This window comes from Austrofundulus limnaeus, unplaced genomic scaffold, assembly GCF_001266775.1.
Source record: "Austrofundulus limnaeus strain Quisiro unplaced genomic scaffold, Austrofundulus_limnaeus-1.0 Scaffold7, whole genome shotgun sequence".
NCBI lineage: Eukaryota > Metazoa > Chordata > Actinopteri > Cyprinodontiformes > Rivulidae > Austrofundulus > Austrofundulus limnaeus.
This window is the reverse complement of record NW_013952409.1, coordinates 2,855,653-2,878,065: the sequence shown is the minus strand read 5'-3', so window position 1 is coordinate 2,878,065 and position 22,413 is coordinate 2,855,653. Positions and strand designations below refer to the sequence as shown.

Sequence of the window (22,413 nt, the reverse complement as noted above, 5' to 3'; positions counted from 1 at the left end):
CTGATTCAAATTGATTCAAATCCCTTAAAAATATCATTTTAAAATAATTTTAGCTAATGCGAACAGTTGATTTTGCAGCTGTAAAAACAAAAATAAGAAATATTTTCTCTGAAAACAAGCTTATATGTTTTAAAGTGAATTTGATTGTGTTTTCTTATAAGTGATTTTTTAGTCATTTCCTGCACTGTTGTTTTTATTGTTTTTCAGGATGACCAAAGCCACATAAAACCCTCTCCTCTGGACAGCCGGATGTTTCCCTCCACGGGCCGAGTCCAACCCGCAGGTACCCTGGTTTCCTTGCTTAGGCGAGGTTTGAGCTGGCCGAGGCGTGCTAGTCGGGCTGTGTGTGTGTTGCCTGGACGGCTGGTGGCAGGCGTGTGTGAGTCTGTGGCGGCTGTGGGCTCCCACGTCAGGAGCTACTCACATGACTATTTGTTCCTGTTCGAGCTGCTGAGCCTGAGCTGCCCTCTGCTCTGCATGATGTATGAGGTGCTGGGGCAGATCTACCAGGAGCCTCAGCTGGACCAGCAGGAGCTGCTGGACCAGCAGCTCACGTAGGAGGAGGACCAACACGGTGCTGCCTGCGCCAGCTTCTCTTTCAACAGATTTAACAATAAATACCAGCAGTCGTTTTGAGGTTGTTCTTTAAACCTTCAGTATTTTTAACAGCTGCTTGTCCTTACATAAAGTGCCTGGTAAAGTGGACATTTTCACCTTTAGAGTGTAGTTTTATTTGAAACGGGGTTGTGTGAAGTAAATATGAGTATCTTACCTGCAGCAGACGGCAGGTATTATCTGTTCAGTGCAACTTGAAAACTCTGCTTCAAAACAAACGTCAAGTTCGATAAGTTCCTGTCACTGAAACGTCAGTGTTGCTATGCTAACTCCACGCACTGACGCTACTGAATTCTGCTGCTAATCCGTTTTTTCTCAGTTTAATCACCAAACATTCAAGTAGAGACAGGAAAAATAAAGTGTGATTACAAAACTGAGGTCAACTTCTCTTGTTCTGGTGACAGGTGAAGACAAAACACCTGCAGGAACCAGCTGAAAACTGGTAGAATGTGTTTAGCAGCCTCAGTGTTTGCAGTTAGCTTATCTACACAGCTGTGCTGTTGAGAAAGTTGTCAACAACAGCAGATTAGTTGCTGTTGTTGACAACAGCAACTAATCTGTTGCAACTAAGCAAGTTAGCTGCAACATAAGCAACTAATTTGTGCAAAATGGTCAAAATGTTTTATACAGGATTGCTGAAAATGCTAGAAAAGTTTTAATGTGAGTTGTTTCAAGTGGTGCAAATTAGTTATTTTAAGTAACTTTTAGCCCCCGAGGAAATTCTGGCCCATTCTCCCTCCAGCTACCATCCACTGCAGGTAAGATGCTGGCTACTCAAAGGTACTCCACACAACCTTTTTTTTAATTTAAATTTGTTTTTGTAATTCAGTTTTAAGCACATCATCACATATAATTTAAAATAATCTTTAGCTCTTTAGGACTGTGTTAGCAGCGAGTTTAGCTCCTTGGTTTCAGTATTTCAGACTTGACACAGAACAGTGTTCAGGTCCTGCTGGTCCACTTACAGAGTTTTCACTTATGAGTTTTTGAAATAAAACGTCACCTATCTAAATTTGGTCCTCAGGGATTATAATTTATGAAAGGTTTCGTTTTGTTGTATAAAATCTGCTAACGGTGAAACCATCAGAAGAGTGGTTTCTAAACTCCTGACAGAGACGATATGAGAATTTATAAACTCATCACTACGTTCTGCTTTTTTAACTCTGCACAGCAGACATGTGCACTGAGAATACCAAAACAGTATTTTACATTTATCATAATTTGATTTTAAGTCAAATTATTTATTTTCAGTCTGTATTTTGTGATCTTTTACATCACTTTATAAATTCAAAGGCTCATTATTTGTGGTTGCATTTTTATAAAATTTATTAAAAATTCCAAAGTGTTCATGTGATTTAAGACGATATTGGACAATTTAACAAAACAAATTTTAAATTTGATTAGAAATTTAAAAAATATATGAAAAAATCGTCATAAACCAAGATTGACTAATTTTCTAAAACAAGCAGATTTTTAATGAGCTTTTGTGTTTTGTAAACTGAAACTTCCTATCATGGTAAAAATCATCTTTTTCTGTTCGTTATTTTTTTATATTTTGGTAATGTCTTGTAATCACTTAAAGACTATAATAGGGTTTGTTTTTGTACGTTTTCTTGCCTTTTTTCCTTCATATCCTGTTTCTTTTCTCCTCCAAATGATTCCCCTGCTGTCTTGTTCGCTTCGTTTCGTTCAGCCTGTTTCAAGTTTCCTCTGCTGCACGCTCTGATTGGCTGATTCCTGCCAGCAGGGAAGGTGATGATTGGCCGGCTTTGGTCGTCTTGTTTGTGTTGCTTGTTTGCGTTTGATGCTTTTGTAGCTCCGCCCCCTTTCCACTTAACCCAGATTAACCAATCAAATCAGCACAGGAGCAGCGTCCGGCATGGTTTGTCAGCGTTACGAGTGCCGTTTTCACAAGTTACAGAGATTTAACAAAGCATTAAAAAAAAATTTTTTTTTCTTACGAGTCAAATCTCATGAATAAACCAAAATTCTGTGAAACCAACACAAAAACGATCCTAACTCAAGCAGTTTTATAGATATTAAGTTACATTTTGTTATGATAGTAGCTGAGAATCACTCCCAGCACATACTCCTGCAAGTTCTCACGATATCACTCAGCCTACATTTTGGTTCTACGTATTCATTAAACCATGGCTCTTGTTTGGTCCAAAACCAAACCCACACCGCATGAGCCAGTGTCTGATTACAGCCTGCTGGGTCTTGGACCAGGCATTCTATTAGAGGACCAGAAAATTTTCATTTTGGTCTTTTCATGTGATTTGTTCACTCCCTTCGTTTTAAAAAAAAAAATCTTTAAAATGAAGTTGCAACACAGCAAATGTTTAAAAACATGAACGCACACAGCGCCTTCTGGCTGCCTGCTTTGTTGTTGCATCGTGCAGGGTGGTCTTTCTAACCGTCGTGGTGCCGTGCTGCAGCATCCTCCTCTTTTAGGTCCGTTTGACTCCCAACGTGTCCACGTGTCTGTCTGTGGTTTCCTCTGTTTCAGGAGGAGGCCTGCCCACCTCTCCGCCCCTCTCCAGATCTCTCTCATGTACCTCGTAGTCTTTGCTCAGATTTTTATTTTGCACACTGCCAAAGTTAACTGTTTTGTTTTGTAGCTGTGTTTAAGTGTCAATGCAGCCTGATTTGTTTTCTTCAGTGAAAAGAAATCTGTAAAATTTGCTTAATATTTTTTGCTAGAAGCTGTAAATACATTCTTAAATAAATCTTATTTGATTATACAATTTATTTGCGTTGTCGTTTGTTGCCAAACATTTCAAACTATGTGGCATGCGGCTTAAATTCTCACAATTTAGTGATTTAATTACCAAATTAAGTGAAAGGTAAATTATTTTCCTCAGCTCTGTGCTAAGTTGATCTAACAATCACACTCATAATCACAGCTTTTATTGAGAATTAACACGCCCAACATCGAGCTAAAGGTTTGCAACCAGCTGTTACACAACTTGACTTTTCATGCACAGTTCAGAGTTTTTTAATGGAGTGGCAGGAAAGCATAAAGAATTTCATCTGAACAGAATTAAAGTGAATCTCATGTCAGTTTCTCCATCATGGGCTTTGAGTGGGTCTTTTTCTGTCCTTTCCTCTGAGGTTTGATGTCATTTCTTCTGTAAAAAAGCAGCCAAATATGGAGGACTGAAACTGACGTAATTAAAAATAAAAGCAGAAATATATAAATGGAGCAATAAATAAATAAATTCACTCAAAATGCACCAATTAAATTTTAAAAAATGAGAAATTTCCTCCATGACCTTCATATTTTGTTTTTAAGCTTAGTTCCAACAAATTATATATTTTAGCGTATAATTTAAATGTGACTGTTTTTTGTATATGCATAAATGATTTATTTTCAATAATTTTTTTATAGTTTTTCCCACAAGTCTTCTTATTTCCATGTGTTTTTACATTTCTCGGTCTCCTGCCACCTTTTACTTTACCTTAAGCATTTCTGTCTCATTATGCAAATAAGGTGGGCGGGGCTTCTTGGGTCAGCTCCGCTACTATTGGTCAACAGACAGGAAGGAGCAGGAACCATGTGCAGATCTACTACATGCTTGTGCTGCATCCGTTTAGAATAAAGTTCAAATTAAAGCAAAGGCAAGGAGGAAAACACCTGTGTCCTAAACTTTTTAAATTATTATTTTTATAATTAAAAATAAATTCTAATTATGTCAGTTTTGGTCCTCCATAGTTAGAGCACTCAGTAAAAGACATGTTAAGAGATGATTATCTACTAGCTTCAAAGTTTATCCCGACTTGTTTTCCCTTTTTTATTTATTTGTTTTTATTTTTTATTTTTTTTGCTGTGACGAAGTGGAATAACGTCTGTACATTTTTGACTTCATTACTCTGTGAGTACGCATGAATATGTGGTTTTTGTACATAAAATATCTGCTCTGTGAAGTTTGAAGACTCTTTACTGTAGGCCTACTTATTAATTTAATCAGCATGTATCTTTTTTTAGAACTTTTACAGCACAGAATTGTTTAAAGTATTTGAAACCTTCATACATTTTCATACTTTTTTCATTAGTTACCATGAAAATGTTTTGCAGAAGTTAAGGTAAATGCATGAAATTCTGCAAAAGTAAAATGTAAAAATAAATAAAATATATATATATATAAATGTAAGGCAATATTTTGCAAATCTCATAAACTCGAAACGGAACATTTAAACACTATGTTAATTTAAAAGTTGCACAACTTTTTTGAAAATAAATTGTAATAATTTATAAATTCAAAGAAGTTGTTTCAGGTTTCTCACTCTGAAGCAGCTCCAGCGGTTTCCTTTTTATATTAAGTGTACAGCTTTTTGTTGCAAATGTCATAACTTTTTTAAAAAAAATGTGCTGCCGACAAATTAAAACTTAAATTACTTTCTTAAAACTGAGTTTCCTCTGCTCGTTTATGAGAAAAAATACGGGTTAATGAGATTCACAAATCACTGCATTTTGTTTTTATTTACATTTAACCGAACGTCCCAACGTTTTGGTTTGACAACAGTTAATATCTGTTTGAGATCGTCTCAAATCTGATCCCAGCACATTGTTGTGATTTTGTAGGCGAGACCACCAGCCTGCGGTCTGAGGGTCAGAGGATGTTTCCCGAGGACATGGAGCTGGCTGTCGACGCTCTGGAAACTTCCTGCATAGTTGGACCTGCGAAGGAAGAAGATGCTGCAGCCAAAGGTCAAATCCTGGACGGCACCAGAGGTCAGCAGCTCATCTATGTCCTACTTCCAACTCAAAATTATTATTTTAAGGTGTTACGTAATCAGTGCTTCTCAAATGAGTTTTTAATCTCTTTTTGTTGCTTAACCCCCCGAGGGAGAACCTTAAAATGGCTGGAATTAAACTAAACTAGACATGGGTTTTTATGATGTAAAAACAAGTGTGCATTGCCATGTAGCATGTCATTGCAGCATGGCTTTGCCTGCAGCAGTGAACTTGCAGAATGAAATGTGACCAAGTTCAAATGTGTTTTCTGCCAACTTGTGCTTGTCAAGTCAGCAGGTGTTTGTAATTAAGGTAATTGTGTGACAATATGAAGTTTAAAGAGAATTTTGTTGAAGCTGCTTCAGCTGGGTTTTGAACCCTGATCTCCCACATGAAAGTCCATGACATAGACCATTAGACCAATGGAGCTGTGGCAGAAGGTGGTGCCAGGGGTTGGTTTGTATGTGTGCAGAAAGAGGCCACATTGCCAATACAATTATTGACACTAAACTGCATAATATTACAACAATAGAGCAGTATTAAGACAGTATTATAGTAAAACATCAAAATACATCATATTAGTACTGTAAACACTGAACAGTTGAGATTAAATATTATTAAAATATGGAGCAGTACCAAGTTGAGTACTGCTGGGGGCAGTATTGGACCATTACAAGGCCCCATTGACTCCCATTTTATGAATTTGGAATAAAGTTTCAACATTAATATTTCAAAAACTACAAGTTGTACAGGTACCAAAAGGCATAGCAATCATTTGGCACAAGACCTTTACAGATATAAATTACAATGGCAGCTGTAGGACAATGTAGGCAGGAGCATTGGACTTGCAGAATGAACTTTGACCAAGTTCAAATATGTTTTCTGTACCAGCTTGTGCCTGTCACGTCAGCAGGTGTTTGTAATTAAGGTAACTGTGACAATATGAAGTTTGAAGAGATTTTTGTTAAAGTAGCAGTAGCTGGATTTGAACCCTGATCTCCCACATGAAAGCCCACAGTGCTCATCATGAGACTACAGGAGATGTGGCAGAGGACAATCCCAGGGATTGGATTGTATGTTTACAGAAAAAGTTTACTTGCCAATGCAATTATTGACACTTAAGTGCAAAATATTACAGCAATATGACAACATAAAGACAGTATAACAGTAAAACATCAAAATACAATCATATTAATATTGTCATCACTGAACTACTGCGTTTAAATATTATAAAACTATGGTGCAGTACCATATTGTGTAGATGCAGCAGGGGGCAGTATTGGACCATTACAAGGCTCCATTGACTGCCATTATAATTCATTAAACATTAATATTTCAAAAACTATAAGTTTTACAGGCACCAAAAGGCATAGCCATCATTTGGCACAGGGGCTTTACAGATATAAATTACAATGGCAGCTCTAGGACAAAGTATGCAGGAGGAGAAGCATGGCAATGAGGAGATGACTTGGATGGGAAACGAATCACAATAGTGTGCATTGCATTGGTAATGCACACTGATGACTGAGTCACTGTTGATGTTTGAGTCCAAGGTGGGAAATGAGAAGTTGGGTTTTTTCCCACACTGAGCCAAATATATATACAGTATTTTCTCTCTCTGCAGAAGAGATGTCTGAAGGGTCACACATGGAAAAGTAAAAGTGAATTTTGCATAAAAAGAACAAATAAGGAGAAATGTAAACATTTCATTTATTTGATAAAATGTAGGTTCTCTGCTGGTTTCTTCTCTCTTTGTCTTTTATTTCCAAACAGACTTTAAAATTTTGACTCTCAAGTCTTTTTCCACATCTCTTCAGTCCACTTTAAAGGATTTGGAGTTCAGAGATAACAGAACTTATCTGCATTGGTTTTATGGATCCTGTCATAAACTGCAGTAATTTTTCTGAGTTTCTTTGTTTCAACTACAAACATTTGTTTGTAATGCAGAGCTGCCTGAAACAGTTATGTTTTTTTTTAATTCAGATGTTGAAATCTCCAGATTAGGGCCGCACAATGTATCGCGGAAATATCGTCATCACAATATCGGTTTAAATTTGAAGAGTTTTGAAGTTGTATTTTTCATGCTAATGCAATATTTAGCCAGTAGGACAGAGAATCACGGCAGCATCAGAAACAAATAACATTATCAAAGATGCTAAAGGTCACATAGTAGGAAGTACAGGTTAGGAAGGGAGGAAAGAACAAATAAGATGTATATTGCACCTAATTTTGTCAACTAGGGCTGGGTGGTATGACCTCAAATTCATATCAGGGTGTAAATTGAATCCCTTCACTGTAACTGTATATATCACTGTAGAAAATGATCATAAAAAACAAAAATAATGTAATTTTTAGAGCATTTATTTAGCAGAAAACTATAATCTTAATCAAACCCAGCATTTTTGCTGTAGTGCAAATGAACTTAACAGAAGTTTAAAAGAAGGTTTTATATATATTGCAAAACAGTTTCAACAACAAACAAAAACATTTCTCAAATTTTCAACAATATCAAAATAAAGTGGATGTTATAACCAGTACTTAAAGTAAAATTAGTCATTTAGACATAAAAATATTATAAGTTGGCATAAGTTGTCTAAAATGTTATAGTGTGACACGTAGTCCTGTGATAAAACAATTTCACATAACTGGAATGTAAGTGTGGTGAAGCCAAATAAATGTAACATCTGCCTGCCGTACAATGAGCTTCTGCCTGCTGAACTGATCCTCTGCTGCTCTGAGAGCAGAAGATGGATTAATGACTGAACGAATGTCCTTTTTTATCATCTCTGTGGGTAACAACACATAAAAACAAGGTTTTTCTCCGACAACATGTGTGTTAAAAACTACAGTTGTTAAAGCTTCGCTCTGCGTGACGTGCAGCGGGAGGAGAGGAAATGATCCCGAGACACGACGTAACATTCCTACAGCAGGAGGGGGAAACTTTGAGGATTTATTCTCGTGTTTTAAAACACTTTATTTCTTCATTTCTGCTCAGAATAAAGCAGCTCTGTTGACACAGGTGTGATGACGTAACTGACGACAGGACGGTCAAAGGGTCACTTTCTACCGTAGGCCAACTTCATACCGTTTCTAACGTCTACTGCATGTACCGCACGTCAATATTTACAAATTTTATTGCGATCACAAGATTTTCTAATATCGTGCAGGCCTACTTCAGATGCATTAAATTTAGCCCCACACAGCCTGTGGGGGTGACGCCTTTACCCAGTCTTTTTTATTGTTTTTAGCTTCAAGTTTAAAATGAACATTTCTTTAAAAAATAAATAAATAAAAATAAATAAAGCAGCCCACTCTTATTAAAAAAAAATAAAAAAAATAAACAGTTGAGTCTGTCCTCTGGACAGGTAATTTGTTTAAAAAAGGCTGCTTCAGTCTGAGGAGCTCCAGGTAAACTGCTAACATTGTTCTGTTGTCTGCAGGTCTCTGTAACGTCAAACAGAATAATCGATGGAAAAGAAAGATCCGCACCGGTGAGTGCCTCTGAGTTTTCTCCCTCTGCTCCAGCTGTGTCCTCCTCCCGGGTCGTTTAAAGACCCGTTCCTGCTCAGGGTTGGTTCTGGTTCTGCTCAGTGTTTTAATAAGGAGGAGGTGATGTTATTTGTCAGCTGCCCTCGAGTCTAAATGACCTAAATGATTGTGAGCAGCTGGAGGATCGTTGTGTGGAGAATGAACCTCTGCTGTCATACCACATGTCCAACACTAGGTGTCACTGTTGCTCAGTCTGACCCGGATCGGCACCTTTTTATTTGTTTGGTTTATTTTCAATGTGTTCAGTTTCTGTTCCTAAGCTTTCCTTTTCTTTTTGTTTTATTGGGGTTATTTACGTCACCTGTCTGTCTTCATGTTTGTTTTTGTAGAATAACCTCTGTATGAAGCTGGCCTTGTTCTGTGCAGCTGTGTTAAAAGTTTAATTATTTACAGCCAGTCTGGATCTTTGACTTATTAACTTGCAGAATCAACAAAGGAGCATTTTGACCATTTTCTCCAGCATGTCTGAGGAAATCCAGTGTGTATTAACAAATACACACAAGTGTGTCTTTTACACTCTGTGTTTGCTTTTATCACATTTTAAAATGTTCATATTGGTATTTATTTTGCATTGTTTATAAAAAAATAATGGCAACAAAAAGATTAATATTGTGTTGCATTATTTAATAAGTAAAGTTTTACAGAAGATGAATTTGCATAAAAGGCAGCAGGTAACACTTTTATTTATTTTTAATTTAGTTTTTTACTGTACTTTATGTTTTACCTTCTTTATTTGTCTTATTTTGGTTGTATTTCATCTTAACGTTTCTTCTTAGCGCTCCCTGTGATCTTAGTCAAACACTTTCACACTGAGCCGAACAAACAGAGACCAGAGACCGTCCCTGAAGTCGACTGTGAGGAAACCGTTTCCACAGTAAGTCGCATTTCATTCCTTTGTGCAGCAGCTCATCAGTCAAATTATTTGAAAAGTTCATTTTGCCAATATTATTGGCAGAAATCGGTGTTTTTAATATCTAAAAACCAAAGTTTTGCCCACTGAAGTCATGCCTGTTTTCTTAGGAGGCCAAAGGTATTTCTAAACCATCAACAGACACCAGGAATCGTTGGAAGGGAAGTGAGAAAAGTTCTGATCCCTCAGCTGCAGAGAAGTCGGCCTCCAACAGGAAGCGGTTAACGTTGACCCAGGCCGACAAGGAGAAGCTTCTGAACTGGGACGAGGGGCTGACACCAGAGGAGCGTGCCTTCAGCAGCACGAGCGTGCGTCAGGAGCAGGTGTGGCAGCGGAGCCCAGATTAACCGTGGATATCTTTGTTCTGCACTCCTTTCTCCCACAACACTGAGATCTTACAGATAAATCAATTCCACGTTCCGCTGAGCACGTTTTCTTCTTTCCTCTCATGTTTTATCAGGTTCAAGCAGAGGCAGATAAGCTCCAGACGAACTCCGGCCAAAACCAAACAGCATCCCAGAGCCAAGCCCCCGCGTCCTCGGCCTCTGCCTTCCAGGCTCTGTCCAGCGTCTTCAGGAGAACGTTTAGTGGGAGCGCTCGCTCCAGCAGCCCCAGCACGTCCGTCGTAATGTTCGTATTTAACGCTTCAAACCCGGCGCCACTTCTCTTCTGCCGGGAAAACGAAACTCATCTGTCGTTCCTTTTTCCAGGAGAAGCAAACGTGACGGCTCCCGCAAACGCAGGCCCGTGTCTGAGGGAGCGTTCTGCCCCGTGGCTCCGGAGTCCTCCGCAGAGGGGAGGAGGAGGACCGGCGTGCACGGCGTCCGCTGGGCGTCCGTGAGCTCGGACCCGTGGGGGGCGGGGCAGGACCTCCCTTCCTTACTGCAGCAGGTGTCCCTGAAGGGCCGCAGGGAATCCGAGGGGTCGTTCGTGGACGACGTGGGCTCGCTGTCCCCGAACAGTGTGGACTTGTTTTCAAGCATTCGCATCAGGAAGAGGGCGGGGTCAACGGGTGGCGGCGACGAGCAGGAGGCTCAGAAAGAAATCAGAACGGTCCTGTCCAACCTGAGGAACAAAGGTGAGAGGGGCTTTCTGTTCCAAGTTCCTGGTACTGAGCTGAGCTTTTATCAGAGGTTTATAGTAACTAAGTACTTTTACTTTGTTACAGTACTTAAGTTTTTTTGAGGACTTTCAATTTTACCAAGTATTTTTTAAAATCATGACTTTTACTTTTACTTAGTTACGTTTAAAACCTAAAAATGATACTTTTACTTCTTTAAAGTTTAACATACTTGTTATAAATTAAATCTGAACTCGTCATGAAAGCAGTTTGTTTACGTGCTCTAAACAAATTAAGTGTTGAATTTACTCAATTAAATCATATCAACTATTTCCACTAAACCTAGTAGAGTAAATTTTAGGCGATATACATACTGTATTGCGTTTTAAATAAATTGACCAATTTAATCAACTTGGTTTTGCGGAGCCACTTTGGTTCTGTAAATTTAACAGTTTTTTTTATTAGAGAGCGTGGAAATGTACTTTTACTTCTACTTCTACAGTTTTATGACTTTTACTTATGTAGTTTTCTCATCAGTGACATTTATTTTTACCAAAGTCATTTTCTGTTAAGGTAATTAAACGTTTACTTTGTTATTTTTTTCAAGTACTTTATAGACCTCTCCATTTTATTTAGAAATGTTAAAACCAGCTTGTTTCAAATTTAAATAAATCTTAATTTTACAAATGACGCCTACAAATATTATAGCTGTTCTTTTAATTTTCCCGTCTTCAGCCTCCAGTCAGCAGAGTCTTGAGGATTTGTCCTCGAGTGATGACGACTACGAGGACCTGACGTCCAGTCACATGGTGCGTGCAGGTGTTTTATCACAGAGATTAAATTATGGGATAAATCTGTGGATCTGTGTTTGATTGCTCTGCCTGGCTTTCTCAAGGACCAGGATGTGACACAACAATCTGAATTATGGAACTGAAAGTGAAAGTAGTCAAACTGAGTTTTTAATAAACCAAAATACAGTTTCAAAGCAAATTAATTCAAATTAAAAACTTTAAATTCAGTTTCAATTTAGTAAAATTCATTTTCAAACCAATGCATTCTGTTTCAAATTATGCACATTCAGATTCAATCTGAGCAATTCAGATTAAATTCCTGCTGGCACAAGATTTATCCCATACTAAATCCCGTTCACCATGTTTGATAAGTTCCGCTCCTCCTGTTTCAGCTTTTTTCAGACAGACTAAAGGAAAGGCAGGAAAAGATGGCCGCCCTGCAGGCAAAACGAGAGCAGCTGAAGAGACTTCACAGAGCTCAGGTGCTGCTTTTTTCCTTATTTACTGAATATTTTATCTTTATTTTTTTAATCAAATATTGTAATTTCCTGTGATTCCCTGTCTGAATTAATACTGATGATACACGTTTGCAGGCCATTCAGAGACAACTGGAGGAAGTTGAGGAGAAACAGAGGGATCTGGAGGAGAGGGGCGTGACGATAGAAAAGATCCTGAGAGGAGAAGGTACTGAGCAGTACACACAAGTTCTGCAAGAACCACTGCTTTTAAAGTCTGAAACATCTTAAAGGGATCCACGATTAGTTTGTAACATTGGACTTTATTTGATAAACATTTATTTTAACTGTAAAATAAAGACTGTAAAAATACTGTTGGATGTTTAGTTTTGTATTTTTAAAAATATATTTTAACACGGATGGAGCCATTTTTTTTACACGCAAAGCATTCTGGGTAAATGATGATGTGGATAGGTCCTCGGTGTGAGCGAGCTATATCCACCCTGAAGGTTAATCTTGGACAATATCTGATGATCGACTCTTTTAAATGAAACCAGAGAGCGTTGACAGAGAGGAGAAGGTAGAAATGACTCAGCCTGGAACTGAAAATATGGATGGAGGACAACAGAGCTGCTTCATGGAAGAAGAACCTCAACTTAGCCTGTTAGCTTTAGCGCAGACGCTATATTGCCTTATATGTATTAGCTCAGCACTAGCATGACAAACAAGCTAAACTGAGGTCCTCCATCCATATTTTCAGTTGCAGCTGAGTCATTTTTGTGTTCCCCTCTCTGTCATGTGGATGGAGGACCTCAGTAACGAGAGGAGAATATGTAGTGCTGAGCTAATACATATATATGGTGATAGCGTCAAGGCTAACACTAAAGCTAACAGGCTAAGCTGAGGTTGTTCTTCCATGAAGCAGCTCTGTTGTCCTCCATCCATATTTTCAGTTCCAGGCTGAGTCATTTCTACCTTCTCCTCTCTGTCAACGCTCTCTGGTTTCATTTAAAAGAGTCGATCATCAGATATTGTCCAAGATTAACCTTCAGGGTGGATATAGCTCGCTAGCAGCCTCGCACCGAGGACCTATCCACGTCATCATTTACCCAGAATGCTTTGTGTGTAAATAAAATGGCTCCATCCGTATAATATATTTTTAAACTTTTAGTTTAAAAAAGATAAAAACTAAACAGCCTACAGTATTTTTACAGTCTTTATTTTACAGTTAAAATATATGTTTACTAAATAAAGTTTAATGTTACAACTAATGGTGGATCCCTTTAACGCAGCTCAAAGCTGCCTGTTTTCTTCTCCTGCTTTTTAATTGCACCGTCCGTACGGTCCTCCTCTGCGTTCAGAGGAAAGCGTGGCCTGTTTGAAGCCTCTGTCTGCAGCCGACACACACTTCATTGTGACTTCATCTTTTCACAGAGCAGAGCTTTGTTTTGGTGCCAGTGAATAGTGACGTCCTGTGGTCAAAATCTGCTTCATTTCTTCTTCTTCTTCTTCTTCTTCGCTCGTTTTGTTTCCTTTCTGCCAGACGCTCCTGAGACCGAGGACCGCGACGAGGCCCAGCTCTACCAGGCCTGGTTTCAGCTGGTTCTGGAGAAGAACAGACTGGCACGCTACGAGTCAGAGCTCATGATCTTGTGAGCGGCAACAGATTCTAGATGTTCATCACAGGAATCGTATTTAAATTTGTGTGAAGCTAGTTTTTCTTGTGTCTCAGTGCTCAGGAGCTGGCGTTAGAGGACACCCAGAGCCGGCTGCAGCAGGATCTGAGGCGCCGGATGTCAGTTGAAGGTAAGGCCTTTTATATTGTTACAGTCGGATCCAGTGAGCGCAGGTTCATTCCTGTTTCCACCTTCTTTTCAGACTCGGAGAAGAGTGCCTCTGACCTGCGGAAGGAGCAGGAGATCCTGGCAGAGATGATGAGGACGGTGGAGAAGAGGGACATGCTGGTGTCCATCCTGGAGGAGCAGAGGCTGAGGGAGAAGGCCGAGGACCGGGACCTGGAGAGTCTGATCTTGTCTAAAGGCTACGAGTTTCGCTGGGCTGACAACGATGACCTCTGGGGCTCGGAGAAGCTGGAGTGAGACCTGGTTATGGGATAAATCTTGTGCCAGCAGGAATTTAATCTGAATTGCTCAGATTGAATCTGAATGTGCGTCATTTGAAACTTGAATTCATTGGTTTGAAAATAAATTTCACTAAATTGAAACCGAATTTAAAGTTTGGAATTTGAATTAATTTGCTTTGAAACTGTATTTTGGTTTATTGTGTGACGCTTCATATCATTCATACAATTGAGATAATTTATTTTTCCGTACATTTTTCGGCATCTAACTTGTTCCACAATTTTTGTGCTATTTCAACAATTCAAATATCAAAACGTTCAGCTCATTCATATGAGGGGTGCTATGACTTCTGGTTTTTCAGCTTTTTATACTTTTTTAGCTATTTCACTTTTTTAGCCACGTTTTTGTCATTGAAAATGAATGGAGCCGTTTTCAGCATCCTTAAAATCCTTTAAAATCTTTCTAAATCTTTACAGAACCTTACACATTCTGTTCTGATTATGCTCTTTTTCACATTTCTTGTGCTAATTTTAGCTACGTTTTTGCTAATTTTAACTCCTTATTTTGCTATTTCAGCTAAAATTGTGCTTCTTTCTGCTATTCTTCTGCCTTTTTCTACTTTTTTCTGCTTTTTATGCTTCTTACAGATGCTTTCTGCTATATTCAGCTATTTGCTGAAATGTTAGCTAATGCTTAGCTGCTATTAGATAAAGTTAGTTTTTCTAAGCTAAATACACATTTTTGTAGCTATTAAAACTTTTTCAGCTAAGTTCAGCAAACTTGTGCTCCTTATGCTTCCTTAGGCTAATTTAAATTGTAGCTACTTTTTAGCTGTTTTACTGAAAATGTCAGCTGTTTTAGCCATTTTACTACAAATTATCACTTTTTTGTACTTGCATGCAATTTTTCTGCTAGTTTTACAATTTTTAAAACACTATCTGGGCGCTAATTTCAACTTGTGGCTGCTACCTTTAGCCTATTTTATGCTAATTTTAGCTTATTTGTGCTACTTTAGCTATCTGCTTCTTTTTGCTATTCTTCTTAATTTTACTTGTGCAATTTTCTGCTACCTACTGCTATTTATGCTTCTAACAGATATTTTCAGCTATATTTAGCTATTTTAGCTTTTAGCTGTTTTCTGTTTTCAACTAGATTTGTGCTCCTTTTTACTGTTTTTCTGCAAAGTTACACTTTTTTTTTGCTTCTTTCAGCTTTTCAAAGTGTGCTCATATTAACACTTACTATAAAATATTTTCAGCTCAAGCTTCAGTTTAAGTTTTCAGCATGAAGCATTCACACTAACATTTTTGCAGGAAATGCAATTTCTCTAGTTAAAAATTCAGTTCGACTACTTTCACTTTCAGTTCCATAATTCAGATGTTTGTGTCACATCCTGGTCCTCGAGAAAGCCAGGCAGAGTAATCAAACACAGATCCACAGATTTATGTTTCACTTTGGTGAAGTTTCCCTTCTGGATATAACAGAGTTCAGGCAATCCACTGTAAAAGTGACAAAAACAGACAAAGTTATTTTATTGCAGTGATTAATTCGACCTATATGTAGAAAATGTTACATTTACATCACATCATGGATCGGTCAGCAGCAGCGTCTGATCAATATGTGATCGATGATGGGATGTAAATGACATTATAGAAGAGAAACTTCACCAAAGTGAAACATAAATCTGTGGATCTGTGTTTGATTACTCTGCCTGGCTTCCTCAAGGACCAGGATGTGACACAAAAATCTGAATTATGGAACTGAAAGTGAAAGAAGACCAACTGAATTTTTAATAAACCAAAATACAGTTTCAAAGCAAATTAGTTCAAATCCAAAAAAATAAATTCAGTTTCAATTTAGTGAAATTTATTTTCAAACCAATGCATTCAATTTGAAATGATGCACATTCAGATTCAATCTGAACAACTTAAATTCAGTTCCTGCTGGCACAAGATTGATCCCATACCTGGTTGTTTGGTGTCTGAGCACCAGCCTGTTGTGATGGAAAGGCCTTAAAGCTTCAAGTGGTTCTGCTGCTGGTCAGTTTACTGAAGACCAAAGGAAAAGAAAAGGAGTCCGTCTGTCTGCTCGGTACACTGAAGACTGGACTTATTTATTTGAAAGTATTACTTCACTGGAGAACATTTAACATGACTCAGCACTTCAACTTGAGAGTTTTAGTGTTTTGAAGTGTAAATAATTTCAAATCTTTGTAACGACTCCATAAAATGTGTTGCATAAATCACTGTTGGCCACTGCAGCTGTACGTCTGTAATGTTTCACTTTTACCAGAACATTGGAAAAAAGATTAAAAAATTAGAAATATTAACATTTCCTGTGATTGTTTAATGACTTTGCAGCAATTGTTGAAAGAAACTGTTTTTAAAATCTGCAACCAGTAGCTTAAACATTTTAATTGGCACAACAAAAGTAAAAGAGTAGTAAGGAGGGTGGAAAGAGGGTGATGTTTTTCCAGAAAAAAAAACTAAAATGAGCAAAACTGCAGCTGAAACCTAAAAGCAACAAAACTAGAAAAATGCTAATATTAACACACAATGCACAAAAATACATAAAAGCTAAATTTGCTGAAATATTAGTCTTAGCAAAAATGGTAGCTAACACAACTATAGTGGCTAAAAAAACTTAATTTCAATTTTTAAAAAGGTAAATATTTCAAAAGTATTAATGTTACAAATACCAAATTTCAGCATCAATCTCCTGGATGAGCTTTGATATTCAAGTGTTTAAAATATATTTGGCTTTTTTTTCTTTATATTTCAGCGGTAAAAATAACTGAAGGTTTGCTGAAAATGTCTACAAATAACTTTCAACAAGGAAACAAATATGAATGCTGAGTCAGCAAACTGTGGAAGCCCAATCCCACCACGCAAAAGAAATAATTTGTCTAATAAGTCATAATTATGAGATTCAAAGTCATAATTCAGACTTTCAAAATTGAAATTATGACTTTGACTCTCATAATTCTGACGTACCGTTAGACAAATTATTTCTTTTGAGCGGCAGAACGGTGTTTCCACAGAATACAGAGTAAACAGAAAAAAGTTTTTACATGTTTTTGTGTTGAAATTGCTGCGTTGATAAAAATGCAAGAAAATGCATATAAAATGCTCCATATTGTAATGGATGCATTTAGTTCACCCAAAGCTCCTTAATTCATATTGAGTGTAAAAATGTATTTCTCATCAAGCACCGGATGGATTTAAGAATTCACTTTGAGTCAACTCGATTCAAGATGGAAACACAATTTAGAAATAAATCAGCTGATTTAACAGATATTAAGCTAAACGTTTCCAGCCCATCTTTTCCTAAACAAAAAACTCCATAGATGTGGAAATGATCCATTAACGCTACATTTAGCTTTAGCTAATGTTTGTAGCCCTAGCGTCTCCTATGTTAGTTTTCGCTTCTTCAACAAACCCCTTTAGCACTCATCCTAACATTTCATCTTTTTATTTATTTATTTATTTATTTATTTATTTATTTATTTATTTATTTATTTATTAATGCTTCCGTGTTTTGTCCTGTCGGCAGTCAGCAGCTGTGAGACCGGCCGGATGTTCGGCAGCCGAACTTCGGCAGCGGTCAGCCTCTCCTCCTCTGAGGGGGCGGGGCTTCCCACTCCAGCCAACCTCGGGTGAAAAATGTCTGGAATTCCGTTTCCGCTTTAGGGAGTGGACGGAGATTCTTCTTTTCCCCTTTCCTCCCCGCTGTTTCTCTTTTTAATCCTAGCCTACTTTAAGTTTCCTCGTTAGCTCGGGCCGGTTTGCGTTAACCCGGGTCAACTCCTCGCCAGGACGATGGCTTCTTCGCCTCAGAAGTCTCCATCTTCTCCGAAATCCCCGACGCCCAAATCTCCGTCCTCCAGGAAGAAAGATGACTCTTTCCTGGGAAAACTTGGTGGGACTTTGGCGAGAAGGAAAAAAGCTAAAGAAGGTAAAACAGCCGGTGTTAATAAACACTCCAGGAGTTATTCGGCTGGGTTTTCTGCCCGCTTTGTGAAGCTAATCACATCTTTTACGACCTAAAACTGCTCAGTTTTTCACTTTTAAATGCGTCAAAAGTAAGTAGAAGTTTGGGGATGTGTCAGAAACACGGAGCCAGCGTCAGTTTTTGAGTTCAGCTAAGAAGAAGCAGCTAAAATGTAACCTGTGGTGTCTTGTCTGTGTTTTTATAGCCGCGGGCTGTTTCTGTATCCATGTAAGGCATTAAAGTGTTGCTGGAAGAAGACAGGAATGAGGCCAACAGTAAACACAGGCCTTAAACCTACAGCCTGTTTAAATACTATAAAAAACTACAGAAATTACTGAAAACTTAAGCTGAAAATATTTTCTAGCAAAAGTGTTGATGTGAGCTCACTTTGAAAAGCTGAAAGCAAAAAAAAAAAGCGTAACTTTGCAGAAAAACAGTAAAAAGAAACAAGTCTAGTTGACATCTGAAAACAGCTAAAAGCTAAAATAGCTGAATGTAGCTGAAAACGTCTGTAAGAAGCATAAATAGCACAAATTAGCAGAAAAAAGTTGAAAACATTAGAAGAATAGCAGAAAGAAGCAGATCTAAAGCTGAAAAAGTATTTTAAAAAAGCTAAAATTACCCTAAAAATCAGCTAAAGGTAGCAGCCACACGTTGTAATTAATGTCCTGATGCATCTCAGTAATCCAGGTAAAAAATCAAAAAGAAAAAAATTGTATAGGTCTTCTGAACGGGTTCTTCTCTAATGAAACGTTTCGTCTCTCCTCCAAGAGACTTCTTCAGTCTGAGAGTTTCAGGCAAAATTCAGGCTTTAAGCCCTGCCTCCATGTGACTGATACTCACATCACATGGCTATCGTTGACACCAAATTAACACTTATTGTTAACAGGGGGTGGAGGGATACCGGCAATAGCAGCGCTGTAGCAGGGGGACAGCTGAAAACGGAGGCCTCCACCTCTGTTTAATGATGGATGGTCTTTCTTCACAAAAATGGCTTCTTTTACTCCTCTCTCAAACCAACGTTCCTCTCTATCAAGAATGAGAACATCCTCATCTCTGAAAGAGTGACCGCTGGCCTGTAAATGAGTGAAAACTGCAGAGTTCTGGCCATTAGATGTAGATCGTCTGTGTTGGGACATTCTTTTGAACAGTGGCTGCTTTGTTTCCCCGATGTATAACTGGTCGCAGTCCTCCTGGCACTTAACAGCATATACAACATTGCTCTGTTTGTGCCGGGGCACCGGATCTTTGGGGTGAACTAGCCTTTGCCGTAATGTGTTTTGGGGTTTGAAAGCCACTGGGACATCATGTTTAGAAAATAAACGTCTCAGTTTCTCCGAAACACCCGCAACATACGGAAGTTGTAATTAACACCCATACAGTGAAAGTTGTGTAAAAAATATTTAAAATTAGAAGAAAAAAATGCAAAAAAGTTTCAATTTATAGTAGCTAAAATTGCTGAAAGTTTTTGTAAAACAGCTAAAATGTAGCTAGAATTTTTTTTACTTACCGTAAAGAATCTTAAGAAGCATGTTTGCTGAATTTAGCAGAAATAAGTTGTAATAGCTACAAACGTTAGCTAATAACAGCTAAACTGTAGCTAAAATTGCAGAAAATAGTTGAATATAGAAAAAAGTATCTGTAAGAAACATAAATAGCACAAAGTGGCAGAAAAATGTAGAAAAAAGCTGAAGAATGTCAGAAAGAAGCAGAAKTTTAGCTGAAATAGCAGAAAAAAGCTCAAATTAGCAAAGAAAGTAGCTAAAATTGTCACAAGAAAGTGGAAAAAAGAGCAGAAGCAGAACAAAATGTGTAAGGTGCTGTAAAGATTTAAAAACATTTTGAAGGGTGTTAAGGATGTTGAAAACAGCTTTAGTCATTTTCAATGGGGGGGAAAAAAGTGAAATAGCTAAAAAAGTATAAATAGCTGAAATATCAGAACATCAGAGCAGCCTTGGCACAAATGAGCTGAACGTTTTGAAAAATGAATTGTTGAAGCAGCACAAAAATTGTGGAACAAGTTGGATGCCGAAAAATGTACGGAAGAAAAAATGGTCTAAATTATCTGAATGCTATGAAGCATTTAAACAATAAAAATATACATAAATCATACAGCAGTTTATCTGTTTATCTTGTAGTCTTTAATCTTTGGCTGCAAAGTTTAAAAACAACAAAGTCCATTAAAATTAATCTTGGTAACTAAAATATCAAATAATCTAACTAATCTTACTCATGGCGGCGTTACAGGAAAAGCAGTATGAATAAACTTCAGGTTGCTTATAATGATGGCATGAGGATGCTGCTTAGGGTGCCCCGATGGTGTCAGATGTTTATTTTAAGTCAGTCAGATGTTTGTGAATGTCAGTGTACCAACCTGTGCTGTTGTGCTTCGAAACATTGCGCACAGATGTATGAGATAGTATCTCATAATTATGAAATAGCTAAGTCATAATTCTGAGATACAGCTTTTATTTTATTTTATCAGGGTGGCGGAAATGGGCTTCCATACACTGCACCGACAGATTATTTCACTTAATTTGAAAAGATTCAGACTAGTCTAGTATTTTAACTTACTTTAGATGGTTAATTTCTGCAGCGTTCATGTATGTGAACAAAAGTCAAGTCTTGTCATCATTTCAGCTAAAAATACATCTCTTGTGTTCAAGTGTTTACATTCCACAGCAGAACCTCATTATTGCGTAACTCAGCGGTTGCTTCATGTGAAGTCAACACAAGATTTCTGTGTTTGTTGATAAATAAGACTTGTTGATAAAAAAAACGACTGAAAACAAACTTGCGTCTGGTAGTAACGGACAATGGCAGTATGTTCCACGCCTAAAGTTTTTAAGTCTAATTTAAGCCAGGTGATGCAAAAAAAAACAAAGCTAAAAAGCACCGACAACTGCAAGAGTCTAAACATTTGGCAGAGATCAGCGGAGGATTGTTACAGCCGGGGATGTTGTTGTATAAATAGGAAAATTCATCGAAGTCCTTCTAAATGCTCATTTCAGGGCTGCTTTGAAAAGGCAGCAGCTCTCAGATGACATTTGCTGCTGAAGGCCAGGTTTTATCTGAGCGAGAAAGGTCGCCTTCGGCTGGATGATTACTTTCTGTCAGTCAGGATGCTGCTGCACAGCTGAGCCCCCTCTAAGTTTAAGTAGCAGTTCTTCATGGGACACGCGTGCAATCACATTATAAATATAGAGAGCGGTGTGCAGGACGTCTGCACGGTGCTCCACTGATTTGATGGAAAATGTGGGCTGGCCGCTGTTGCACTGATGACCGAATAAATTTAAGTCTGTGAGACGTTTATGGCTGCGAGTGCCGAGCAGAAATACAGGAGGGGGGGTGGAACTGCTGTAATGACCGGAAGAGAAGAAAAAAAAAGGTTAGAAGGGACGTAAAGGATGAGAAACGAGAAGGAAGCTATGAGATGAGGAGAGGGGGGAAAAAAAGGAGACGTCAGGAGGCTGTTAGAGCGTCTGTGTGCTCCCAGATCAGGGTTTTACATTTAGCTCATCTAAAACAAGTTCTGGGACGTGATGTTGAGGCGGTGGGAGCGCTCAGCCTGTGGGCGATGAGCTGCTGCTGCCAGCCAGGAGAGGATGCTGGAGGCTGGGGGGACGCAGACAGAGACATGGGCTGTGGAGCGCTCTGCCCTCCAGGTAGGACACGATGCATCGCTCAGCGTGGAACCTTTCCTTCCCTCTCGTCCTTTAGCTTTTATTTCACCACATGGACTTATCCTCATTTTTACCATCAGCTAAAGGGGGAGGAGTGGGGGGGTCCTTTTTATTTCCTTTCCATCTGCTTCTTAAATAAATGTTTAAATAAAACCACCAGCAGCAGGGTTCCTGTAGATCCTTAAAAAGCATTAAAAGGCATTGAATTCATCAATCAAAAATAAGGCATTAATTATCTTTAAATGTCTTAAATCATAATCGGGGGACATTGAGTCTGAATGGACCATGTTCCGTGACTCCATTGGCGAGGCGGCTTATCGGAGCTGCGGCTGCAAGGTTGTCGGTGCCTGTCGCGGYGGCAACCCTCGAACCCGTTGGTGGACACCTTCGGTGAGGGATGCTGTCAAGCTGAAGAAGGAGTCCTATCGGGCCTTTCTGGCCTACGGGACTCCAGAAGTAGCTGATGGGTACCGGCGGGCGAAGCGGCTTGCGGCTCTGGTGGACACTGAGGCAAAAACCCGGGCGTGGGAGGAGTTTGGAG

The 22,413-nt window shown here is 38.5% G+C and overlaps 2 protein-coding genes across 3 annotated transcripts in view; both read left to right on the top strand.

Annotated features, from left to right (window-relative positions):
- mical2b (microtubule associated monooxygenase, calponin and LIM domain containing 2b) overlaps positions 1-14,302 on the top strand; it is a gene marked incomplete at its 5' end in the record, with an annotated part of 36,397 nt that extends 22,095 nt beyond the window's left edge. The window contains 13 exon segments of the mRNA XM_014032990.1: positions 208-283; positions 5,201-5,350; positions 8,794-8,844; positions 9,679-9,776; positions 9,923-10,135; positions 10,273-10,442; positions 10,523-10,890; positions 11,608-11,681; positions 12,056-12,145; positions 12,257-12,347; positions 13,662-13,770; positions 13,851-13,924; positions 13,997-14,302. Of these exon segments, the coding sequence (XP_013888444.1) occupies positions 208-283; positions 5,201-5,350; positions 8,794-8,844; positions 9,679-9,776; positions 9,923-10,135; positions 10,273-10,442; positions 10,523-10,890; positions 11,608-11,681; positions 12,056-12,145; positions 12,257-12,347; positions 13,662-13,770; positions 13,851-13,924; positions 13,997-14,217 (1,785 nt within the window). The 3' untranslated portion in view covers positions 14,218-14,302.
- A 3,524-nt stretch (positions 14,303-17,826) lies between these two features.
- Positions 17,827-22,413, top strand: part of parvaa (parvin, alpha a) — a gene marked incomplete in the record, with an annotated part of 16,481 nt that continues 11,894 nt past the window's right edge. Inside the window, 1 exon segment of one of the 2 annotated variants that reach the window (XM_014032978.1) lies at positions 17,827-18,153. In XM_014032978.1, the coding sequence (XP_013888432.1) occupies positions 18,018-18,153 (136 nt within the window). 2 annotated transcript variants of the gene reach the window in all.